Source organism: Gymnodraco acuticeps, unplaced genomic scaffold (genome assembly GCF_902827175.1).
Source record: "Gymnodraco acuticeps unplaced genomic scaffold, fGymAcu1.1, whole genome shotgun sequence".
NCBI classification, from domain to species: Eukaryota; Metazoa; Chordata; class Actinopteri; order Perciformes; family Bathydraconidae; genus Gymnodraco; species Gymnodraco acuticeps.
The window spans coordinates 4,802,534-4,824,263 of record NW_022990441.1 but is presented as its reverse complement, the minus strand read 5'-3'; the positions used below and the strand labels follow the sequence as shown (position 1 = coordinate 4,824,263).

Sequence of the window (21,730 nt, the reverse complement as noted above, 5' to 3'; positions counted from 1 at the left end):
CTGGGAGTTGTAGTTTTAAAAGACGTTTTCGTATTTCCCATAATAAGAAGTTGCCAGTATTAAACTGTGTACATCCCTGGAGGTTTAGGGGATAGGAAACACTCACATTTAAAACATATAATTAATAAATGGGTGAAAATTGCTTGTGCCCATAATGGGCAGCATTAATATATATATACACACATGCCAGCTAAGGTCAGAAGAGCTTTATTTAACAGCTGGTCTTATGTTTGTGACCCCTGTTGTTAATTGATAACATTACATTACATTAATTGATAAGCCTGAAACATGCACTTGTTAAGGTTCAGAGGCACATTTTGCAAATATGGCAGTATAGCCATCGATCAGCTTAAGATAAGATATACTTTATTGATTTCAAGTTGGAACATTTGCGTTACATCAGCATGTGTAACAGTTAAATATGCAGTGGTGTTTATTTGTAAATAATTTAGTATAATCACACAAATTCTGTGTTTTATATTCAACAATTCTGTGTTCTTTATTTATTGATTGTTCAATACCTGACAAGGTCGGAGATGAAATATCTACATACATCTTATAAGAGTATAATACATTATGTATAATATCAGTTAAAATAAGTGCTTCAACATAGTTAACATTGCTGGAGGTACGCACAAATATTGATAGATGTCTTGTAATGCACTATTGAGGAACCTGCGACCCAAGTTTTTCATTCAATGCATAACTACACCATAGTTGTGTAGGCCTATATGATATGTCAATAAACCTTAGAAAATCTTGAAATCTTGAAAGGGATGTGCAAAATAGTCATTATATACAGTCTTTAATGGACTATTAGTAGAGAATAACGAGTAATTAATATACTTTATAGGGATCCTATTAATATCTAATGATAAAAATAATGAAATTCAATAACATGCTTTAACCACTAGGTGTCCCTTTATATCAGCTGTGCACCTTTATGGTGTAAATACAGCCTATCTACCAATTGGATCAAATATAAAAGTCAGCCGAATTAGTGTTGATACTGCAAGGAGACGTATTGTGTGAAAATAAATGTAAGATGTTGTTTAATGGCTGATATATTTATGATCCACGTCACGTTTTCAGTTCCTCATGTTTGTCTAGAAGTCTTCTCATCAGGGCTCTATAAATACAGAACTACGGCAGATATGTAATATTGAATACAGCCGAACCGTGTATTACAATGCCGTTATGTGATGACTTCCAAAGAGAAAAGCAAGCACACTCGGAATAAAGTATTATTTTATTTTTTTTAAATGTTTTCGGTCTGTTTCCGTTATTTGTTCATGACGATGTGCTGTGAGATGTGAGACTGGAATTGCACAGGGGAAAATAACGTAGGCTATCTTTAGATGCGGATTTTGTTAAACTAATATGTTTGCGCTGTGGACCAACACTATACATTGACGGGGAAGGGGGTAGCAATAAAGATAACACCATTAAACAGTTAAACAACATAACAGAAATAATATCGATAGCAGCGTCCCTAGCAACCACCTTGGTAACAATGAAAACGTTATGGACGCAATTTCCTGAAGTAATCTTCGTAATAACTAGCAAACTAAAGATCATGTACATCCACTGCACACATAATCTGAAATAACAACTCATATTTCTCGCATCAAATGACATCAAAACGCATTTTAATGGCCAAACTAACTTTAAAATAGGCATTTTCCATCGAGAATAAAACGAAGTTCGGATTTTTTTTTTTTTTTCTTCAGGGAGAAATTTGAAGATCACGTGACGTCAAACAGAGCACATGGTGTAGTCCAAACGATAGCTGGAGATTCTGGGTAGTGTAGTGTCTTCTGCCATCCTTTACTCCGAAAACATATTTGTTTCTCCGAATCGAAGGGGAAAAATACAAAAGCATTGCACAAAATTTAAACCAATCAATGTTGTGTAATTAACAAGGATAATCTGGTGTTTTTTAGTCGATGAGTAGTGCAGATATCACTGTAAAATCAATCGACAGTAAGGGGAATACTTACTTCCGGGTGTACAATTCTCCGTTATCCAATGAGAATGGACGCTCACATTGCCTTTAAGGGCAGCCGACACAAACGAATGCCGTGCTTCCATGAGCGTCTATAGAAGCATATGGACATCCCGGAAAGCTGAAAATGGACGCTAAGGGGCCCCCCCTTGCGTTGAAAATGGACGCTAAGGCCCCCCCCCCTTGCGTTGGAAAAAGCCGACAGGGGACTTGACATAACGTCAACATAGGCCGACCTGGGAGTGAGGATGTGTTGACTTATCCTATGGAGCGGTAGGCGTCTCCTCTCTCTGAGAGCGACGCACGTACCGGGAGTGAGGAACCTCGGGGCAGATCTACTGTCCAGAGGTATACCACTTTATGCAGACTGGACTCTACATCCAAGGATTGTGAGCCAGCTGTGGGTGCGTTACGGCAGAGCCGCGGTGGATCTGTTCGCATCGAAAGACAACGCTCAGTGTCAGCTGTTCTTTTCGATGCGCGATCTAAATGCACCGTTAGGCGTGGATGCACTCGCGCACAATTGGCCCCCGGGCCTTCTGTACGCGTTCCCACCCCTGGCTCTGATACCCCCAACTCTGGCCAGAGTGAGAGAGCAACGCCACACACTTATCCTGATAGCTCCGCACTGGCCAGCTATGTACTGGCTAGCGGAGATATATCAGCTGCTGTGCGGGCAGCCATGGCAGCTCCCACTACGCAGGGACATACTGTCCCAAGCGGGGGGGGGCAATCTTTCACCCACACCCAGAGCGCTTGGCTCTATGGGCCTGGCCCGTGAGTGGTACAATCTAAATACAGTGTGACATGACGCTGACCCTGGCAGCTGCCAAGCGAGCCAGTGGCACTCATGCACTATCTGTACAGTTTTCATGCACTCAGTTCTCCCCAGGGCAAACAGAGTGTGGTTGAAGCCTGACCCTGCCTTTATCTTAAGGCGGTCGGTTCGGGTACCACATTTGACATTAAGGCATCCTCCCCGCCACTGTATTCCTCCGGGGAACAGCGGCCGGATTTGCCGTGTCCAGCCCGTGCTTCACGCACGTACAGGGACAGATCAAGGGTGCTTTGTCATAATGACCAACCCCTTGTGTCCTGGGCTAACCCTTATAAGGGCAAGCCTGTTACTAAGCAACGGCTCTCCCACTGGTCTGTGGAAGCAATTGCTTTGGGGCTCATACGAGTCAGAGTTCGCAGGCACCCTCGGGTCCGCGAGCTCTTTCGACTCAGAGTCTGGCTGCATTCTGGACTCTGTCCAGGATGTCTCCCATCAAAGACATTGGTGCAGCGGCGAGCTGGTCCTCGCCGCTCACTTTTGTCTGCCTCCTAACAGGCTGGACGTTCTGCTCCCAGTGTGACTCAAGCAGTGCTGGGCACCTGGTTGAGTCAGAGCTCTACCTGTTAAGTTCTGGTTGGTTTGGTGATTTTCGAGATAAGCTCGTCTGGCAATACGGGAGCTACAATTTCCCATAGTGAGACATCGAACGGAGTGTTATGAATGAGAACTATAGGTTACTTGCGTAACCCCAGTTCTCAGAGTAACATGAAGTGAGATGTCTCACCAGACGGCCCTCCTTGCTATGGTGAAGCGAGAAGAGGTGCTTATTTTGAATGGCGCATGCGTTGTGGCGCAAGCTACTTATAGGGGGTGATTTCCCTGACGCTGACGTCAAGATCTCCAGCCAATCAGGATTGGCGTAATGAGATTGATGCTTCTGTTTGCTCCGCGATGAGGCGCATCCCATAGTGAGACATCTCACTTCATGTTACTCTGAGAACTGGGGTTACGCAAGTAACCTATAGTTATTGACTGTATGACAGATGAACAGATCGCCACTGGGCTTTCAACTAAAGACACAGCCACGCAAAAACTGCGGCATGTGAACGGCACCTTATGGGTACTGCAATTTCTGAAGTGGCGGAGCGGTGTTCTGGTGCTCTCTGTCAGAACTAAAAACCCATAGATATATGTAAAAACCCCTGTCAGACGAGACATATACCACGTGATGACACGTTAGGCTCGTGTTGTGTTCAAGGACCTTGACATTGGCCAGGAAAAACAGGCACTCGCTTGTTTAATTTTTTTGTGGTCTAGATTTCTCAAAAAAATGTCTTCTTTGCGTGTGTTTATAAATTACCTCGAGGGCCGTACCAAATTGTCTCGCGGGCCGTATACGGCCGGGGGCCGGAGGTTCCCCACCACTGGTTTAGAGCCATGTGGGACAAAACCCGATCCTGCCCCTCCCTCTCACTGTCTAAGTGAACGGTGACTGTAAAAACTACACTGCGCATGCTCAGAGTATTACAGTACAGAGCTGCCATCCCACCATACGTCATCTCACATAATTCAGAGCTGATTGGCTGTACGTGTGCCGCGAAAAGTGTGGTGTGTGAAGAGCAGGTGAAGAGGAGGAGAGAGACGCGTCCTAAAACCAGGAAGTAAGCTGCGTATGGCTTCCCTCCACAAAAAAGCAATGAGATTTATTCCATAGGATTTTAGAAAATAGCTCAAAATAAGATCTGTAGGAAACGTAGCTGTTAGATACATGTACGTTTTGTTCATCCGGATAATATCCACATGTCTACCCTACTTTTATCATTTTCGAATCATAAATCCATCATTTAGATTTATGATAGACTTTTGAAACTACAAGAAGATAAGGAGGACTTTTATAAAAAAGTAATAGAGATTTTTGTCCTGAAGGATAGGCAAATGGACTTCATCTTCAAGTCAAGGTAAGACCGCAATTTTATTGAAAATGGGATCTTACTAAGAGAGAACAATTCAATATTTAAATGATAAAATTACATTTTTTGGGTATCCTTCTGTTGAACTGTCTGTTTAAAATTAATTGAAGCATCAGACTAAAGAGGCTTTTGAAAATAATATTATATTTTGATTTAGGTCAAAATATAATATTTGTAAACCTGAAGAGTCAGTGCCAGTGCCTCACCAGCCATGAACCTCACTGCAGAAGCTTATATACATCTACGTTTTTTGTGCCCCACCACTTTTGTACATAGAAACGCCACTGTAAGTAACCAAACAAGGTACATGAGAAAAAGCTGGCTGAAGGCTGGCACTGTGGTAATGAAAGCAGAACAGAAACATTTGATAGTTTGTTTGATTTAACTATAAACCCTTTTTTGGCTTTGTAATACAAATCCATTGTGTTATTTAAAAAAAATCTAACCGTTATATGCAGGTGGAAATTCCCGATGTGTGTGAAAACTCCAGGCCTCGTTTACATTTTTGCACTTTATGAATATGCAACAAGTCCTCCAACTTATACGACCAAATAGGCCGATTGTTCAGGCCCAATTATTACGACCAAATATGTTGTTTGTTCAAGCGCTTAATACGTCCTATAATAACGTTTTAAAATGTTCGCCCTCTAGTGCTCCTGTTGAATGCAAACGTTACAGATGGTCGTTTATTCACAAATAACCCTCTCTGTAAAATCCTAAATTGTAGGATAGTTTGGCCATTCCATTTCAAAGAGCTGTTGACGCTCAGCATAACCTTGTCGCGCTGCCACTCCAACATCCAATCACAGGGCTTGATGACTAATCACGGGGTTTGTAAAGCAAGGCGGATGTTGTAGTCCCAAACGATAGCTGGGGATTCTGGGTAGTGTAGTGTCTTCGGAAACTGTAGTGTCTAAACTCCTAAAAAACTATTTGTTTCTCTGAATCGAAGGTTAAAAACACAAAAGCATTGTACACAATTTAAACCAATCAATATTGTGTAGACTGCGTGCTAATAGAACCGTCCTTAGGGCAGCAGAGCGGAAATGGTGGAAATCCACTTCTTTCAAGATAAGATCCAATCTTCCTATTCCAATCCTAAAAAACTATTTTCCATCTTCTCCACCCTCTTGGACCCTCCAAAAGCTCCTCCCCCCTCCTCACTTCTGTCAAGCGACTTTGTTACCCACTTTGAAAAAAAGGTTGATGATATTCGCTCTTCTTTTTCTGACTCACCTTTACTCACCGCTGGGTCACCAGACCCTCCTTCCACCAACACACTTACCTCCTTTTCCCCTCTCTCTCCAAGTGAGGTTCTTACCCTCATTACCTCTGCCCGCCCTACCACCTGTCCTCTGGACCCTATCCCTTCAAACCTCCTTCAGACTATCGCTCCTGATATTCTACCGTTTCTCACCCATTTCATCAACACTTCTCTAACTTCTGGTCACTTTCCAAACAGTCTCAAGGAGGCAAGAGTAAACCCTCTCCTAAAGAAACCCACTCTCAACCCGTCTGATGTTATAAACTACAGGCCTGTCTTTCTCCTCCCGTTCCTGTCTAAATCACTTGAACGCGCTGTCTTTAAACAACTCTCCTGTTATCTCAATCAGAACAACCTTCTGGATCCGCACCAGTCTGGTTTCAAGGCAGGTCACTCCACAGAAACTGCTCTCATTGCTGTCACGGAGGAACTGCACACTGCCAAAACTGCATCCCTCTCCTCTGTCATCATCCTATTGGACCTGTCTGCTGCATTCGACACGGTGAATCATCAGATCCTCCTTCGCACTCTCCAAAAACTTGGAGTTTCAGGCTCTGCACTTTCCCTCCTCACCTCATACCTGAAAGACCGTACCTACAGGGTGACTTGGAGAGGGTCTGAGTCCGACCCTTGTCAATTAACTACGGGGGTCCCTCAGGGCTCTGTTCTTGGTCCCCTCCTCTTCTCCCTGTACACAAACTCGCTCGGATCAGTCATTAGCCCGCATGGTTTTTCTTACCACTGCTACGCTGATGACACCCAATTAATTCTGTCCTTTCCCCGCTCAGAGACCCAGGTCGTTGCACGCATCTCTGCTTGTCTAGCTGACATCTCTCAGTGGATGTCTGCTCACCACCTCAAGCTCAACCTTGACAAGACTGAGCTGCTCTTCCTCCCGGGAAAAGATTGTCCCACTCTTGACCTAACAATCAACAGCGGCACCTCAGTTGTTTCCCCGACTCAGACTGCAAGGAATCTGGGTGTGACCCTAGATAACAACCTGTCCTTCACTGCAAACATCGCTGCTACAACCCGTTGCTGCAGATACACGCTTTACAACATCAGGAAGATACGTCCCCAGCTGACTCAGAAAGCGACTCAGGTTCTGGTCCAGGCTCTCGTCATCTCACGCCTAGACTACTGCAACTCCCTCCTGGCTGGTCTACCTGCATGTGCCATCCGACCTCTGCAGCTCATCCAGAATGCAGCGGCTCGTCTGGTCTTCAACCTTCCTAAATTCTCCCACACCACTCCGCTCCTCCGCTCCCTTCACTGGCTTCCGGTAACTGCTAGAATCCACTTCAAGACACTGGTACTTGCTTACCATGCTGCGAATGGATCTGGCCCTTCCTACATCCAGGACATGGTTAAACCGTATACCCCAGCGCGTGCACTACGCTCTGCATCAGCCAAACGACTCGCTGTGCCCTCGCTGTGAGGGGGACCCAAGTTCCCATCGGCGAAAACACGTGGGTTTGCTGTCCTGGCTCCAAGATGGTGGAATGAGCTCCCCATTGACATCAGGACGGCAGATAGCTTGCACATCTTCCGGCGCAAACTGAAAACTCATCTCTTTCGCCTCCACTTCGAGCGTTAGAACTATTAACGAAGCACTTTTATACTAATAAAGGACTGGCTTACCTAAAGCCAGTTGAGTAGCACTTGAAATGTTTGGCTCTAAGAAACCTGATGTACTTATATGATTCTGTTTTCTTCAAGGTTGTGTCTTCCTGGTCGAATGTACTTATTGTAAGTCGCTTTGGATAAAAGCGTCAGCTAAATGCAATGTAATGTAATGTAATGTGTAATTATCAAGGATAAACTGATGTTTTTTAGTGGATGAGTAATGCAGATATCACTGTGTAATCATTTGACAGTGAGGGGAATATATCCGGTTTTATTATGAAAACTTCGAGACCGGAAAAACTGTTTTCACCCACGCTAACTTTACATGGAAGCTGCATACACGTTATCCTGATGAGACCTCAGATCATCTTCGTATCTATCAAACTATATCCCTCCACTGGACGTGGATTCTAAAAGTACAATATACACTTCTCACTAGAAATCTAATCAAAAAGCATTTTAATGGCCAAACTATTCTACAATTTAGGATTTTCCAGAGAGGGTTATTTGTGAATAAACGAATAAACGGAAGCATGTTGTTTCTTACACGACCACTAGAGGTGCTACACTTTAAAACGTGGCTGTGGGTCGTAATCTAAGCTGCTTAAACAATCGACCTATTTGGTCGTTTTTTGTAGGAGGACAGGCTGGAATATGCTATGTAATGAATATACTTGACCATTAATAAAATAAGGAATATTTTCAGAGAATGGTTCTAAGGCATATCATTTCTAACCAGTGACCAGCTTTAATATCCACCCACAGTAACATTGTTATCAGACATTTCCTGTAAAGTGTTATAAAACTGAGGTGATATGTTTGAGGGATGAGGTGTGGAGAGGGATTTTTACGGTCACTGTGGTTTGTCAAGACCATAGAGATACAGATCTTCCACCCAAGTTTAAAAAAAAGTTGTGGCTCTCTTAATTTCCAATAGTTAACATTTAGATACATATAAGACTTATTTTCAAACACTAAATAGAAGCCAATAATTCAAAATTACAGCCTAATTTCCTGCAAACTACTAATAATTAATTGAGTTAAGATTAAATTGTAATGGTGCTTTAATCGTCTATCAACAAATAAATACAATTCTTTAAATGTTTTTGCTTGTTGTTCAGGCTTGATTGGCTTGTTAAACATAATTATTCAAATCCCCCTAAATCACTGTTAGTTTGAATCCTTGTCACAGACATCTCTACCATTGCTATTTATCGTCACAGACTATATCAGGAAAAAACACAGATGTATGTGCTCTAATCAAAAAGGCACGTACACACAAAAACTGAACAGAAGCAAAGGAAGACAATTACTGCTCCTTTTGAGGATGCATATTTTCCATTATGGATATCAAACAAAATCAAGATATCTTTAAAAAGGCTCCAGAACTAATGCCTTAATTACAAAATTCAAAAGGGAAATTCCGAAGCTCCAGTCCAAGAGAGGGATTTTTTGTCGTGTTATTTTGACAGCCCTCATTAGCAATTCAACTTCAAACCATGATTTCACAGCAGTGTGCAAAGGGGAAAAGAAAAAGGCAAAAGAGGAAGGAAAACGTTTGGTTGGAGATTCGAGAGAGATGAAATTAGCTTCAGCGTCACTGATGAAGTCACAACAGGAAGCTCATCAGCTGAGTGGGAGGGGGTTGAGTAAGAGAGGAAGATATCTGTGGAGACCTTTGTTAGTGATCTTTTCATTTCTTATAACGGACAGCACATCAGCGAGAGAAGAGCTGCTGCTTCTTAATTTATCAACACTTTAATGTTAATTTGAACAGCTACACATTGTTGTGGAGGGAAGACTTTTCTACAGTTGGATTTTCTTCACTGATGATTGGAATAGGGGACTTTTTTTGGCTGCCAGTGTGGATTATGATTCAATGATATTATCTCTCCAGATACCGGATATGGATATATACAATAACACCATTTTTCTCTTCCTGATTTTATACCTAAATCTCGTGTCAGGTAATTAAATACTTTTATTACACCGTATATTAAATCAAATGTTCTTGTCAGTTTATTTATTTAGATTTATATTGTAATTATTTTACATTTTGCTGACTTTTTTATGACTGTAGAATTATAGCAGTCATGGTTAAACCGTAGGAGAAATACAGACTGGTAAAATGTTTGGCTGTTACAATGAAAACGTTTTAAAACCTATTTGCAATAAGGTTTCCATAATGAACGCATCAGGGGGAGAAACTAAAAATATACAGAACATTTATCAGAAATGTTCCTATTTTACTTAGGTTAATAAGTCTCACAGTGGAAATGGGTCAATCTCTGTTCCTTTTACGGAAAACCCACTGTGTCAAATCTTCAGTAATCCCATAAACGATTTGCAAGAAAACTGCGTCTTTTTATCATACTTCCTTTTCTCTTCCTGACCACAGCCTTCTATCTCAAGATAACACTTCAGAATTAGCTTTGACAAGGCTGATGATTTTACAATATTAATCTCTTTTAGAGAAATGTCAATGTCTTGTCATAATGAGCACTGAACATACATCATCATTTACTTTATTTTTGCAGGACTGGACCTCCCTCAGCCTGACAATGTGATTGTGAAGATTTCAGAAGGGGAGGTTTATGTATTTTGGAAACATCCTGTGGACGCTCCGTCAGACCCCCGCTACAATGTAGAAATGGCAAAGTATGTTTAACCTTTTCTCATCACAAACGTCCTATTTTTTAATTTAAATGACACTGTATTCTTTTCTCCTTTACCTTCAAACCGGTCGTATTAATTTCCCTTGACTTAAATAATTAACAAGCAAAAATTGACTATTATTGAAATGCTACTCTTCAATCATTTATTTACTCCTTGGTCGTATTATGATTTCTGTCCTTAGGTACTCGGATGGTGAATGGGCCATGGTCGCCAGCTGCACAGGGATCAAAGAGACCCGCTGTGATCTAAGCAGCCTTATACTTGAAAAACGCGATGGCTATAAGGTCAGAGTTCAGCTGGTTGCAGGAGATAACGTGTCTGTGTGGACACAAAGGAAGAAATTCTTGTTAAATGATGGTGAGCATAGTTGGCAGTTTGGTAGATACATCATAATACCTTAGTAAAACGAGCATTTGGGCTGTTTAAGCAGTTTGATCACACTATAGTGTTGTTTTCTTACCGCTCTCTGTTCCTACAGGGTCATTGCAGCCACCATCCTTCACTTTGTGGGCGACTTCTAGCACTCTCACAGTTTCTGTTCACCAGAAACCGATTCTGAAAGAACTCTTTCCTTTTGGGCTCACCTACACCATCTACCTGGAAGAGAGAGGACAAGAAAAAAAGGTAAAATATGTTAAATAATGTAAGAGAAACATACAAACAGTAAAACATTAACAATTATGTATGTCAATATACATGCAATAAAAAAAAAAAAAGGATTTGGTCTTAGTAAGGTGAATAAATTGAAACTATTTTTCAATACTGGACATTTGAATGTGATGCTTTTTCCTCTACAGAATACCACAGCATACTTGGAAGATAACATGGCCGAGGATCAGAGGACTACGTCTTTCAGCTCCCTTCACTGGGGGAGAGAGTACTGTGTCAGCATCAAGGTGGAGGGCAATGGAGCTACATCCAGCAGCAGTGTGTCCCCCAAACAGTGTCTGCAGCTCCCAGAGCAAGGTGAGAAACAGAGCCCAGAGACAGCAACATTGAACAGCATTTACACACAAAAAAACATTCAAAAAATGATTCTGGTGAAGTAATTCAAATAGAAATAATAAATAAAACATTGTCAATTAAAATGTGTAATTGTGTTAACAAACAAAACAAACATCTCTCTTGCTGAAAAACAGGTATGGCACACAACTGCCATAGTAGATTTATAAATCAGGCTAGATAAAACATTGCAAATTGAATAATTCTTAAAGGAATAGTTTGACAGTTTGGGAAATATATGTGCTACATTTGGCTCTGTCCAAAACTTTTCCCTATTTTTACCTTCCAGAGTTTTTTATAATGGCTGTGTCATCCCTATCGATTCTGGGTGTGTTGGCCATCATTGCGATCATAGTAACCAGCCTCTTGTGTTACCTGAGAGGTCAAGAGAAAACACCTGCTGTATTGGTAAGTAGATTTGATTATTGAAAACTTGAATGAATAACTGTTACGCAGGCATTTACCGTCAAGTTAATTAGTTTTACCATCACATTGACATTAGCAGTTCAGAAATGATCAAGTTGACAATGAATAATACAACAACTGCTGTGTTCTCCTTTCTCACCAAAGAAATCCCCTGTTAGAGGCTGGCTTCCACTTTCTGTTGGAGAAGGGGCTGTGGAGGTTGTTACAGACAAAGGATGGTTCCTGTCCAGCTACAGAACAGAAGTGAAAACCTGTGTCAACGATCCGATGACACAGGTTACGGTAACAGTGGACGATGAAGAGGAGGAGAGGAGGACCAGCCAGGACAGCGGAGTCAGCATGGAGACCAACTCTGCTACAAACAGCGAGGGAAGTCCTCCAATGAGACAAGAGGACAGCGGCTTTGGCAGCTTGGGAGGATCTGAGAGCTCCACTAGCTGCCAGACAGATTACCCCCTGCAGGATGAGGGGTTTGTTTCCAACACTGGGAAGAGGGAGGATAGTGGGGTGGGGCTGTGCTGCCAGGTGGATATATCTTCCATAAACTTAGATGGACAGGACAGTGGGTCTCTAAAGGTGGCTAGGGGAAATTATCGCAGTCAGAGCCCCTGTGCTGTGCAGATTAATGTCTGTGATGAGGAGGAGATGTTTAAACAGATGCTTCCTGACTCAGTTGTGGCTGAAGTGGTGACAGGTTACAGGGCTGGGCCTCAATCGTGTATCTGCTCAGGAACAGGGCAGTGCACTTGGTGCCATACACAAGGACATTATGGAGCCAAAGTCATAAAACAATACAGAGCTGTGTGTATTGAAAATGGACAAGTCAGCAACAGATGTAATTTTGTGGACTCTTACAAAGGGCAGCTTACATTTTCAAGATATCACAAACAAACACAAATGGACACTGTTATAGTGAATGATTTAGAAACAACTTTTATACAACTGGGGAATACGTTCCCTTTGCTAACAACGCTGTCACCGCTTTCCTTAGTGGAGGAAGGACAAGACTTCAATATGAACAATTTGTCTCTCTCCCTCTGTGACATACAGCTGACGACTGAGTGATACGCAGTGGAATGCAACAACGTTATAAAATCATGCTGACCTAACAAGTCCCAGTGCTAAGCTGGAGCAATGCACTCCCTTTTCTTCCATGACACACTTTTTATTCATAAGTAGAGGCATATGTTTGTTTTGTGGGGAGAGGAATTGCCTGAGAATACAAAGGGGGAAAACTGTAAGCAACAGGTTGTTTTTTAACATAGGCAGGAAATCGAGGTTAGACCACACAGCTGCACGCTGATCGCTGTCAGTTGAAGTTTCAGGAGCTTCTAGAGGTAGAAAAGACCTTACCCAACCCTGCCTTACTTGGTATTTACGACTGACTAAAAGGCTGTATCCCGGAAGTGAAACTGGTGTGGGGAGCAACGCAGAGAAACAGTTTGACGGATACGTACTTCTTGACATTTTGCGATCTCTCCGTGGCTGTCACCTCTGCTAAAAAAGGACACTTTTATGTTGGTAACCGACATGTAATGTATTTTTCTTTTCTTTTTTACCACTACCACTTAAGTTTTAGACAAAGTGTATTACTTGGAAGCCACTTTAAAGTACTGTGATCTCGTGTTAAACAAAGGAGTAAAATGTGCCTATTCTAATTTACGATGATGTGCAGGAAATATTATGGAGATATGAAGCATGTGACATTAATATGCATAAACTGCACCCAGTGTCCGAGCTACTTCGTTTTTTACTTTTTTTAAATTAATTAAAAAAACTATTTATTTATTGTGTACTTCTGTGAGGTTTTGTGTGTCTGTTATTCTACATGTCAATACAATACTGTTCTCCCTATAGTGTCCCGTAACTGTCACACATTCATAAATAATCCCAAGCACATTTCAGAAACCAAGACCCAGAAAACCACAAGGAAAACCCTGAAAACAAACAAATGAAAATAGTTAGACAAACATGACATACACTGCTGTAGGGATCCCCATATGCAAATTCTGTACAGGAATTAGAGCAGTGGTTCTTCAACTTGAAATAATCACTTCCTCTTTCAGGTTTCCACTCACAAGTCCTGTGCCACATTGACAACAAAGAGAGGAAATACTGTAAACAGTACTGACATTTCGGATACCGAAGTGAAAACAATATCTTTACATCACCCTTTATTTAAATGCTGCTTTATGGGGATAAAGCAGATCCCATACAGTAGTGGTAGAATAAAGTGACAGACTTCTTCACATGCAGCATTAAGTACAGGGGGAAGTGAGAAAACCTTTAGATAGATCGAGAGAAAAAATAAATCCTTAGAACTGCAAAATAACCCAAGTTACTCACTTCGCAGTACGTGCCCACAGATGATGACCACATGTAGATGATAGTTCAATTGTGGTCAATATTTGGCTGGATTATCCTGTCAGGAGGCATTGGAGCACATCTTTTTTGTCAAGCCACTACTGACCCAGTGCGTCCAGTTCTATAATACTGGAGTAATACTGTTAAAATATCACTTGTCACCGGCTTGATCTTCAATATCAGGATACATGTATGTATTATCCTTGCAAGAATGGAAGTAGTCATCACATACAGAGGTTGCATGGTATAAATAGTTCAAACCGGAGAGACGTGATGTAAGGAATACATATTTATTGTTTACACGTCATATGAATGAAATGATTGCCATGATAATACAAAAGGAGAATGTAATGGTGTTTGGCGATTAGGCCCCGGTTTGCAGGATAATCATTCAGGAGGGAAAGAACCGCTCCGATGAAATCCCCGGGGTCTAGACACTGGTGATGGTGATAAGTAGGTGGGACCGGTCTGAAGAAGGAAGTTTAGCTTTGTCCTGGAGGAGACGGGAGGCGAGAGGGGGGGAGGCGGGTTGCGTGTAGTCACCTGAAATGACAACTGACAGGGAGGAAGGGCAGGTATTTAAGGAATTTAGCCTGTGCAGCAATTGGCTGCTGAGGGGTGACGCCCTCGTATTTAATGAGGGGGGAAGGGAGCAATAGAGTGACGTGTAAGTGACTCATGTTAGGTCTTCCTTATTGAACTTGCTAAAGCTTTAATTTCCCCGAATAGTGTCCTTGACATGCCTTATATACAAGAGAGGGTGTTACAGTCACAAGATCCAAGAATACCGCTTCAAAGCAGTATTCTGGCATTAGTTCAGATTAGCTAAAGCCTGCGTAAGCAATAAACATGACAGTCATATCTCCTTAGGGGCTGTGTCATCATGTGAATCGTAGGAACATAGCTATCGTATGTAAAACACAGCGTCTCATGAGCGTCATCCATGTAATCCATACATAATAATGATAATACATAATATATGGTTAAGTACAGTTACAGTTAGGCCTTTGTTATCACGTGCTACTCTGATATTCAAAGGGTACATTCAGTATTTTCCCAACAAATAGTATGCTGATTTAAATTAAACACAAAACTCCCTAAATTGTATTTCCAGGCAGTGTGAATCTACAGGAAAGAGTAACACAATTAGCTAATTGGTCAGGTAAAGCTTAAGTTGGTTTTAGATGTCCAAATTCCACATTTTATAGTCAAATGTAATACCTTTTAAGACCTTTTTTAAGACCATTTCCATACATTTTAAGACCTCATCGCCACTTCGAGTTTTAACCGGTTACATTGGCGACACACTTTACCTCACATTATACAGTATTGATTGTCCTTCCTCCTTATCTTCCAACCATTTGGACGCAAACTTGCATTTCCCCATAACGATGTTGTTTAACAACCAGCGTAAACGGACCTTGGCGCGCTATCAAGCAGTGAGCGTGCGATGTCCTGTTCAGATGATGTCAAATCCAACGGTTTGCCATAAATAAACTACACAGAATCACACTACACACCTACGCAATGATTACATTCAGGCACACTGTAGAATACAACCTCTTTGGACAATTTATATACTTATTGAAAACAAGCTACAAAATGTAATACCTTGGAAAATGCCGTTTTAATAGGTTCAAGGTTCTTTATTTAGTCATACGAACATAGCTACAGTGTAGTTATGAAAATCTTGTGTCACAGGCTTCTCCAACAGAGCAACACAAAACACAGATGAACAGAAGAAATATAGTGCAAGTAAATAGTAATACAAAAAGAAAAATAGTTTTAAAAAAGTGAAATAGTGAAATAGTGCAATAAGAGTCTATATGCTATTATTGAAATAGGATAGGTAAATAGATAAATAATTTTAAAATAATTTTTAAGTAGCAGCCAGATGAATATTAGGGATGTTGTTTCAACTGTTCAGGTGTTTAACAGATTTTGCAGATACTTTTTAAGACCCCGCAGACACCCTGAATATAGACATTGTCAAATTACTCATCAACTACATTTTCTAATGAAATTACACTGATTCCAGACAAATGCTGTGTGCTATTCTGACCCCAAAAACCATAAGCAACAAGTTGAAGCGAGTTCATAGTCACCTCGCTTTATCACTCATATCAGTCTTTGCAAATCAAATCACGAGTGACTGCCAGGAGCTCTACATGAGTTAATACAGAGTGTGTGCACACTTTCGTGACATTTAGCAAACCCACACAGCCGCTGACAGTTAACCAAAAAGATATTCATCGCATTGCAGAAATGAAAGTTGAAACCTTAATCTATCAGTTGGGTTTTTTAATGAGTGGATAAGAAGCACAATGTGTAGTATGGAAAGCAGATTGAATAAATATGTTTATCACATTACTATTAGGAGTTAATGGAAGTTTTATAAAAACATCATAACTTCTACAGTAGCGTACTCAGAAATAAGAAAGTGGCAATTATTATCTTTGTCTGGCAGGCCTGAATTTGCCTTTTCATGACGATAACATACCCAACTTTTGAATTCATGTCAGCCTTAAAAGTCTACCTTTTACCTCTAGTATAATAACAAGGGAATAAATGCAGGGAAGGGTATTTGAGCATTGCCAGCCACATTAGTGGATCATCTGCCATTGATGTGCAAAAAAGGGAGACTGAAGTCACCAAAATAATTTCAACTAACATGTGCCAACTACTAACCCGCTACTGTTCTTTTATGCATGTCTAAACTGTTTGTGACTGAGAAGAGAAGTTGACCTTTTCTTCCATATTGTAGGCAGCACATATCAGAAAAAAACATTGGAAAGAGAAACATGTTTTGGTTTTTACGAAGGTAAAACAATGAGACATAGTTTCGACAACTATAGAAAGTACGACGAAAGTAAACATGTGACTGTAAGGGAAGATACCTGCAGCTTATAGGAAACCGATCTGCCTCGTGTCTGTGGTTAAGCAGTTGATATTTTGATGTGCGTGTGTGTCTATACCATAGACTGTATATAGGTCTATACCAGTCTATGGTCTATACTCATTCTCCAATTTCACAACAACATGTCAACATTACACAAACTGATACAGTGAAATTGCAAGGACATTCACTGAATGTTTTAATTTATTTTCCACATAACTCGTAATTTCTCATTAATGTTTAAATGATATGGAAGTATAATGTTGCATACACAATAGTATGGATTGCCCTATTTCCATTTTAAAACAAGGATGCCCTTTTGATTTCAAGATGCAACCAAAAAATCTAATTTAGTCGAGAGGTAGTGACATCAAACAAAGTTATGTTAAATAAAATGAAAAAAATCCCTACTCAGTGTTAGAAAAATATCACTCGTCACCAGCTTGAGCTTCAATATCAGGATACATGTATTTATTATCCTTGCAAGAATGGAAGTAGTTATCACGAACACACGAATAGTGTCCTTCACATGCTTTATATACAAGATAGGTATTCAGTCACAAGATACATGTATACCGGTTCAAAGCAGTATTCTTATGCGTAGTTCAGATTAGCTAAGGCCCACGTAAGCAATAAACATGACAGTCATATGTCTATCTCCATAGAGGCTGAATCATTATGTTAATCGTTGTCACATAGCTATCATATGCCTAAAATAGTGAGTCCTGGCGCTCTTCTAGGTAATCATATATCCTGTTACGTACACAGCTACGTAGGGCCTTTGTTATCATGTGCTACTCTGATATTCGAAGAGTACATTCAGTATTTTCCCAACACTCAGTAATCAGGTTAAAACATCAACATAAATTAAAGCATCAAACTGAAAAAGATAACATACTGAAAACAAGAGTTGATGCGTAGGAAAGTGACAGGCATTGGGAGTGTCTTCTCATGGTTGACGCCAGAAACAACTGCCAGCAAGTCAACATCACTTTATGACATTGCTGATGGAGAAGGGAGGAGGGGACTTCTTTAAGCCGACTTTTCTGTAGGTAGAGAGATCAAACACGACATGCTTACCCGTGCAACAATGAAAAATATAAATGAGAAAATAAAACTTTGTATTGGAAAATCGACTTACTTAAGCACTTTGTCTTTCAGTGAAGGCTCTATAGAATAGGAGATAGAGAGTGGATATATAACAAGCAAGACAAATTCATCATATAGCAGTCTTAATTTTGGGTGATGTTGTCCAGTTCAAACGATACAGCAAATATATATCATAGAAGTTTAAATGTCTTTAAAAGGGCAGTTTTGTTTTATTCATGCATGTTTAGGATACCTGCCACTGAGATGTGTGCCTAAATCCCTCCCAGAGGAGGTGAATGAAGCTTGTAATACACATAGATTAGATGTCTTCTAATTTAATCTGGATTCATTTAAAGTATACACATTTTAGAGCCCACAATCAGCACGTATTTACTAGTCAGAAAGTAGGTCCTACTCTATGACAAACGTTCACCTTATTCAGAGTAACACGCCCAGTAACATGTTTTCAGACCAGGGCAGACAACAACAAAGCTATCTGCAAGCCTTAATACAAACAAGATTGGAATTTTTTTTTTTCAAAAGCTCTGCTCACCCTTTTTCTTGCAGCATTTTTTGCAGCTTTTGCATTTGTACTTGCAGCAGAATTGCGCAATGGCAATGGTGAAGAGGATAAACAGGATACTAAAGCCCACAGCGATCCCGACTGCTGTCGGGTTTACCCTGCTATCTGACGATAAAAATACAGAGGGTAGAGGATTAGATAATAGCCAGAGTTCAACACAAATAACCTTACAAGCCTGTGAAGAACAATAAACAAGCCAAATCAATGACAACAAGGTTTGTTTTGAATTTTACAGGGTAACATAAATAATGACCAACTGAAATAGTTGTCTGTGTGGCTGCCTGTGCTTAATTGGATCAATATCAGTTCATTGTGAATTAATATTAACTGTTGAAATGAGATTAGGAAATCAATCAAAATACCGCCTCTACATTCACCTTCATTAGCAGCCTTTGGAAAGTATGGAGGGATTTAAGAAACAAAAATACAGCGGGTAGCGGCACTTGATGTAAAAGGCTTTCATTACATTTTCCTTATGTTTTCTCTTTAGTGAATTAGTATCAGTAGCAGTAAAGGCAGAACTATGTCTTACTAAACTTTCTAAATAGTTTTCACTGTTTTACCTTATCTTTTTCAAACAACATTGACACAGCTTGTAATGTGCAGGAAACAAGCTGAGCTCTAAGACTGTGAGAAATGTGCAACAACAAGCAGCCCATCAAACACTGAATCATAACTACATGTTAATGTTGAGGAGAAACATGTATCTGAATAACTAAACAGCATTTTCTAAAAAGGTGTTATCGTGGATCACATATTTATAATAAAAAAGCTAGGCTTAAACACTCTTACCTCCATTCCCCATAGCTGACAAGCCAGAATAGCAGATGTAATATCTTGTCTCTCTTCGACTCCCCTTCCTGTCCACTCAGAGGTCTGCTCTGTTCACTTACTTTACATCAGTCTTCATCAAATGGTTTGTCTTGCTGTGTCACATCAGAGTACTCTTTTTTATTCTTTCTATGCCTACATCTACCTGTCCATGTCCTCATACCAGTCATTCCTTTAAACCAGTCCATCTTCTTTCTTTATCCGGCCTTTCTTCCACCCTTTTATTTACCAGCAAAATGTTTAACAAAGCAGATATTATGGCCTGTTCTCACCTGAACACAAATGCTTAGCAATCTTTGCTGACAAATGTACTCAGGAGCACCTTGATACTGTTCAATTTAATGCATTTCCACAAAACCCCTTTGTATGAATGTCTCACTGAAATACATCAGGGAACTCGAACACAACTGGAAACTCTGCAACATTATGGACTTGTAAAGCTTAACGACAGCTATTTAGAAACCAAAGCTTAGCAACAGCATCAGTTTCTTTCTTTTGTGCCTCAGGTTCTCATAGTTCAAGAAAGAGCTGCTTATTTTGTACCTCTTGAACAAATCAGTAACAGAGAGCCAGGTAATAACACATAAACCAGGTGCATGGGGACTCCTACTGGATGACTGAATTACTGCGCTTCATCATAATTGCTGCAAATACTATAGTGCTCACACTATACTGTATGTACTACAGTATACAAACACTGAATGAAAGTAAATATAACGTGCACTTGAAAAGTACCAAGACATTGGCCTACAAAAAAGTGCTGGTAAACTTAAGAAAAGGTTTTAAAGATATATTGTGTGATAAGCAGATACTAGTATTTTGTTGTTATATTTGTAGGGTTGATAGGGTTTTCTGAGTATCTCAAACTTACATAATCCTGCATCCCTAAAAACCAGTTATATCAGGGGGAAAGGGTTTTTGGTCACTTACGATTACTTACGATATGTTTAAATCCAATCATCAACTTTAAAAGTTAGCATTAGAGGCAGCAGATAGCAGAGTTGTTAGGGTGCTAGTATATAGGCGCTAATGCCCTGAGCAGTCAAACCCTGCATGTAATTGCCCTCCTCTCCCATCTTTCTCAACTATATCCCTATCAATTTAAGATTTGAATGCCCAAACATATTCTTAGAAATGTTGTCAATAAATTCGACCAAACCAAAATCTCAGTAGAAATTTAGATGAAAACCACAAACTATAAATCTGCATATCTATTTTCATACATTTGTGAATCTCTGGTGGTGCACGTGTGTCTGCGTGTTCATGAGATGAGCAGTAACTCCAAGCAGAGAAAAAAATTATCGGTAAATCTTTTGGGATTCTTTGGTAATATGGCTCGAATTATGAGGAAACAATTGTATCTGACCATCGCATCTCAGGTAGAGGCGTCATTGATCCTCTTGAGGGTGATTAAGGCAATAATAGATTATTAGGTTACAAAGGCCTCTATCTTCACATCTATTCCCATGTGAGAAGGAATGAATTGCTGCCGAGAAATGAAGCAAACTTATGCTGCATAACAATGGTGTTATTTCTCACCAGACAAATACTTCCTTATACTGTAAATCCATTATGTATTATTGCCGGTAAGGCTGGTTGCGGCTGAGCTTATACAATGACACCATATTAAAGAGGTATGTTATGATTCTACAGGGAACTGGAACACAGGTGTAGTGTCGATTGTTACTGGAATATCACAACCCATTTCGTGTTATAGTCACGAAATGTAATCTATTGATTAATGTTCACCAACACGATTTTCCCATTTTTTTTAAAAAGCAATGTATTTCTATTGGTAGTATGTTTTGTGCCTGCACCAAATAATAACAAATTAGAAGGAAACAAAGATTTAAAAACATACAGATTTCAGTACTCTGAGCCCCATTTCTTTTCCTCACGGACGGCAAAAAAAGTCAGACATTATACAATTTAAAATAAAACCAATAATCGTGGCTTGATATTGAGTAAGAAAGTGTTTTTATGAACCACACAGCTTCCGGTCTTCCAAGACCCGACCGGACAAAAAGACGTGGTGTAGGCACGAAACATACTACCAATAGAAATACATTGCTTTTAAAATCGTTCTGTGTGACACGAAAAAAATGGGAAAATCGTGTTGGTGAACACGAATCAATAGATAAATGTATTTCGTGACTATAACGAAATGCCGTGAGACTGAATATCCACACAATTAAACCTTGAAATACAATAAAAAATGCC

At 40.2% G+C, this 21,730-nt stretch overlaps 1 protein-coding gene across 1 annotated transcript; it reads left to right on the top strand.

Moving 5' to 3' along the window:
* Window positions 1–8,869: 8,869 nt before the first annotated feature.
* Window positions 8,870–13,542, top strand: il10ra (interleukin 10 receptor, alpha). The gene is made up of 7 exons (XM_034225498.1): window positions 8,870–9,610; window positions 10,181–10,301; window positions 10,501–10,676; window positions 10,798–10,943; window positions 11,117–11,285; window positions 11,611–11,729; window positions 11,892–13,542. The coding sequence occupies exons 1-7, from the start codon at window positions 9,523–9,525 to the stop codon at window positions 12,810–12,812; spliced, it is 1,740 nt and encodes a 579-aa protein (XP_034081389.1). The 5' UTR covers window positions 8,870–9,522; the 3' UTR covers window positions 12,813–13,542.
* Window positions 13,543–21,730: the final 8,188 nt, after the last annotated feature.

Coding starts and splice junctions, on each gene's coding strand:
- il10ra (XM_034225498.1), top strand. CDS start 9,523: ATGATATTATCTCTCCAGATACCGGATATGGATATATACAATAACACC. Junction 11,286..11,610: donor TCTGCAGCTCCCAGAGCAAG/GTGAGAAACAGA, acceptor TTTACCTTCCAG/AGTTTTTTATAATGGCTGTG. Junction 11,730..11,891: donor AGAAAACACCTGCTGTATTG/GTAAGTAGATTT, acceptor TTCTCACCAAAG/AAATCCCCTGTTAGAGGCTG.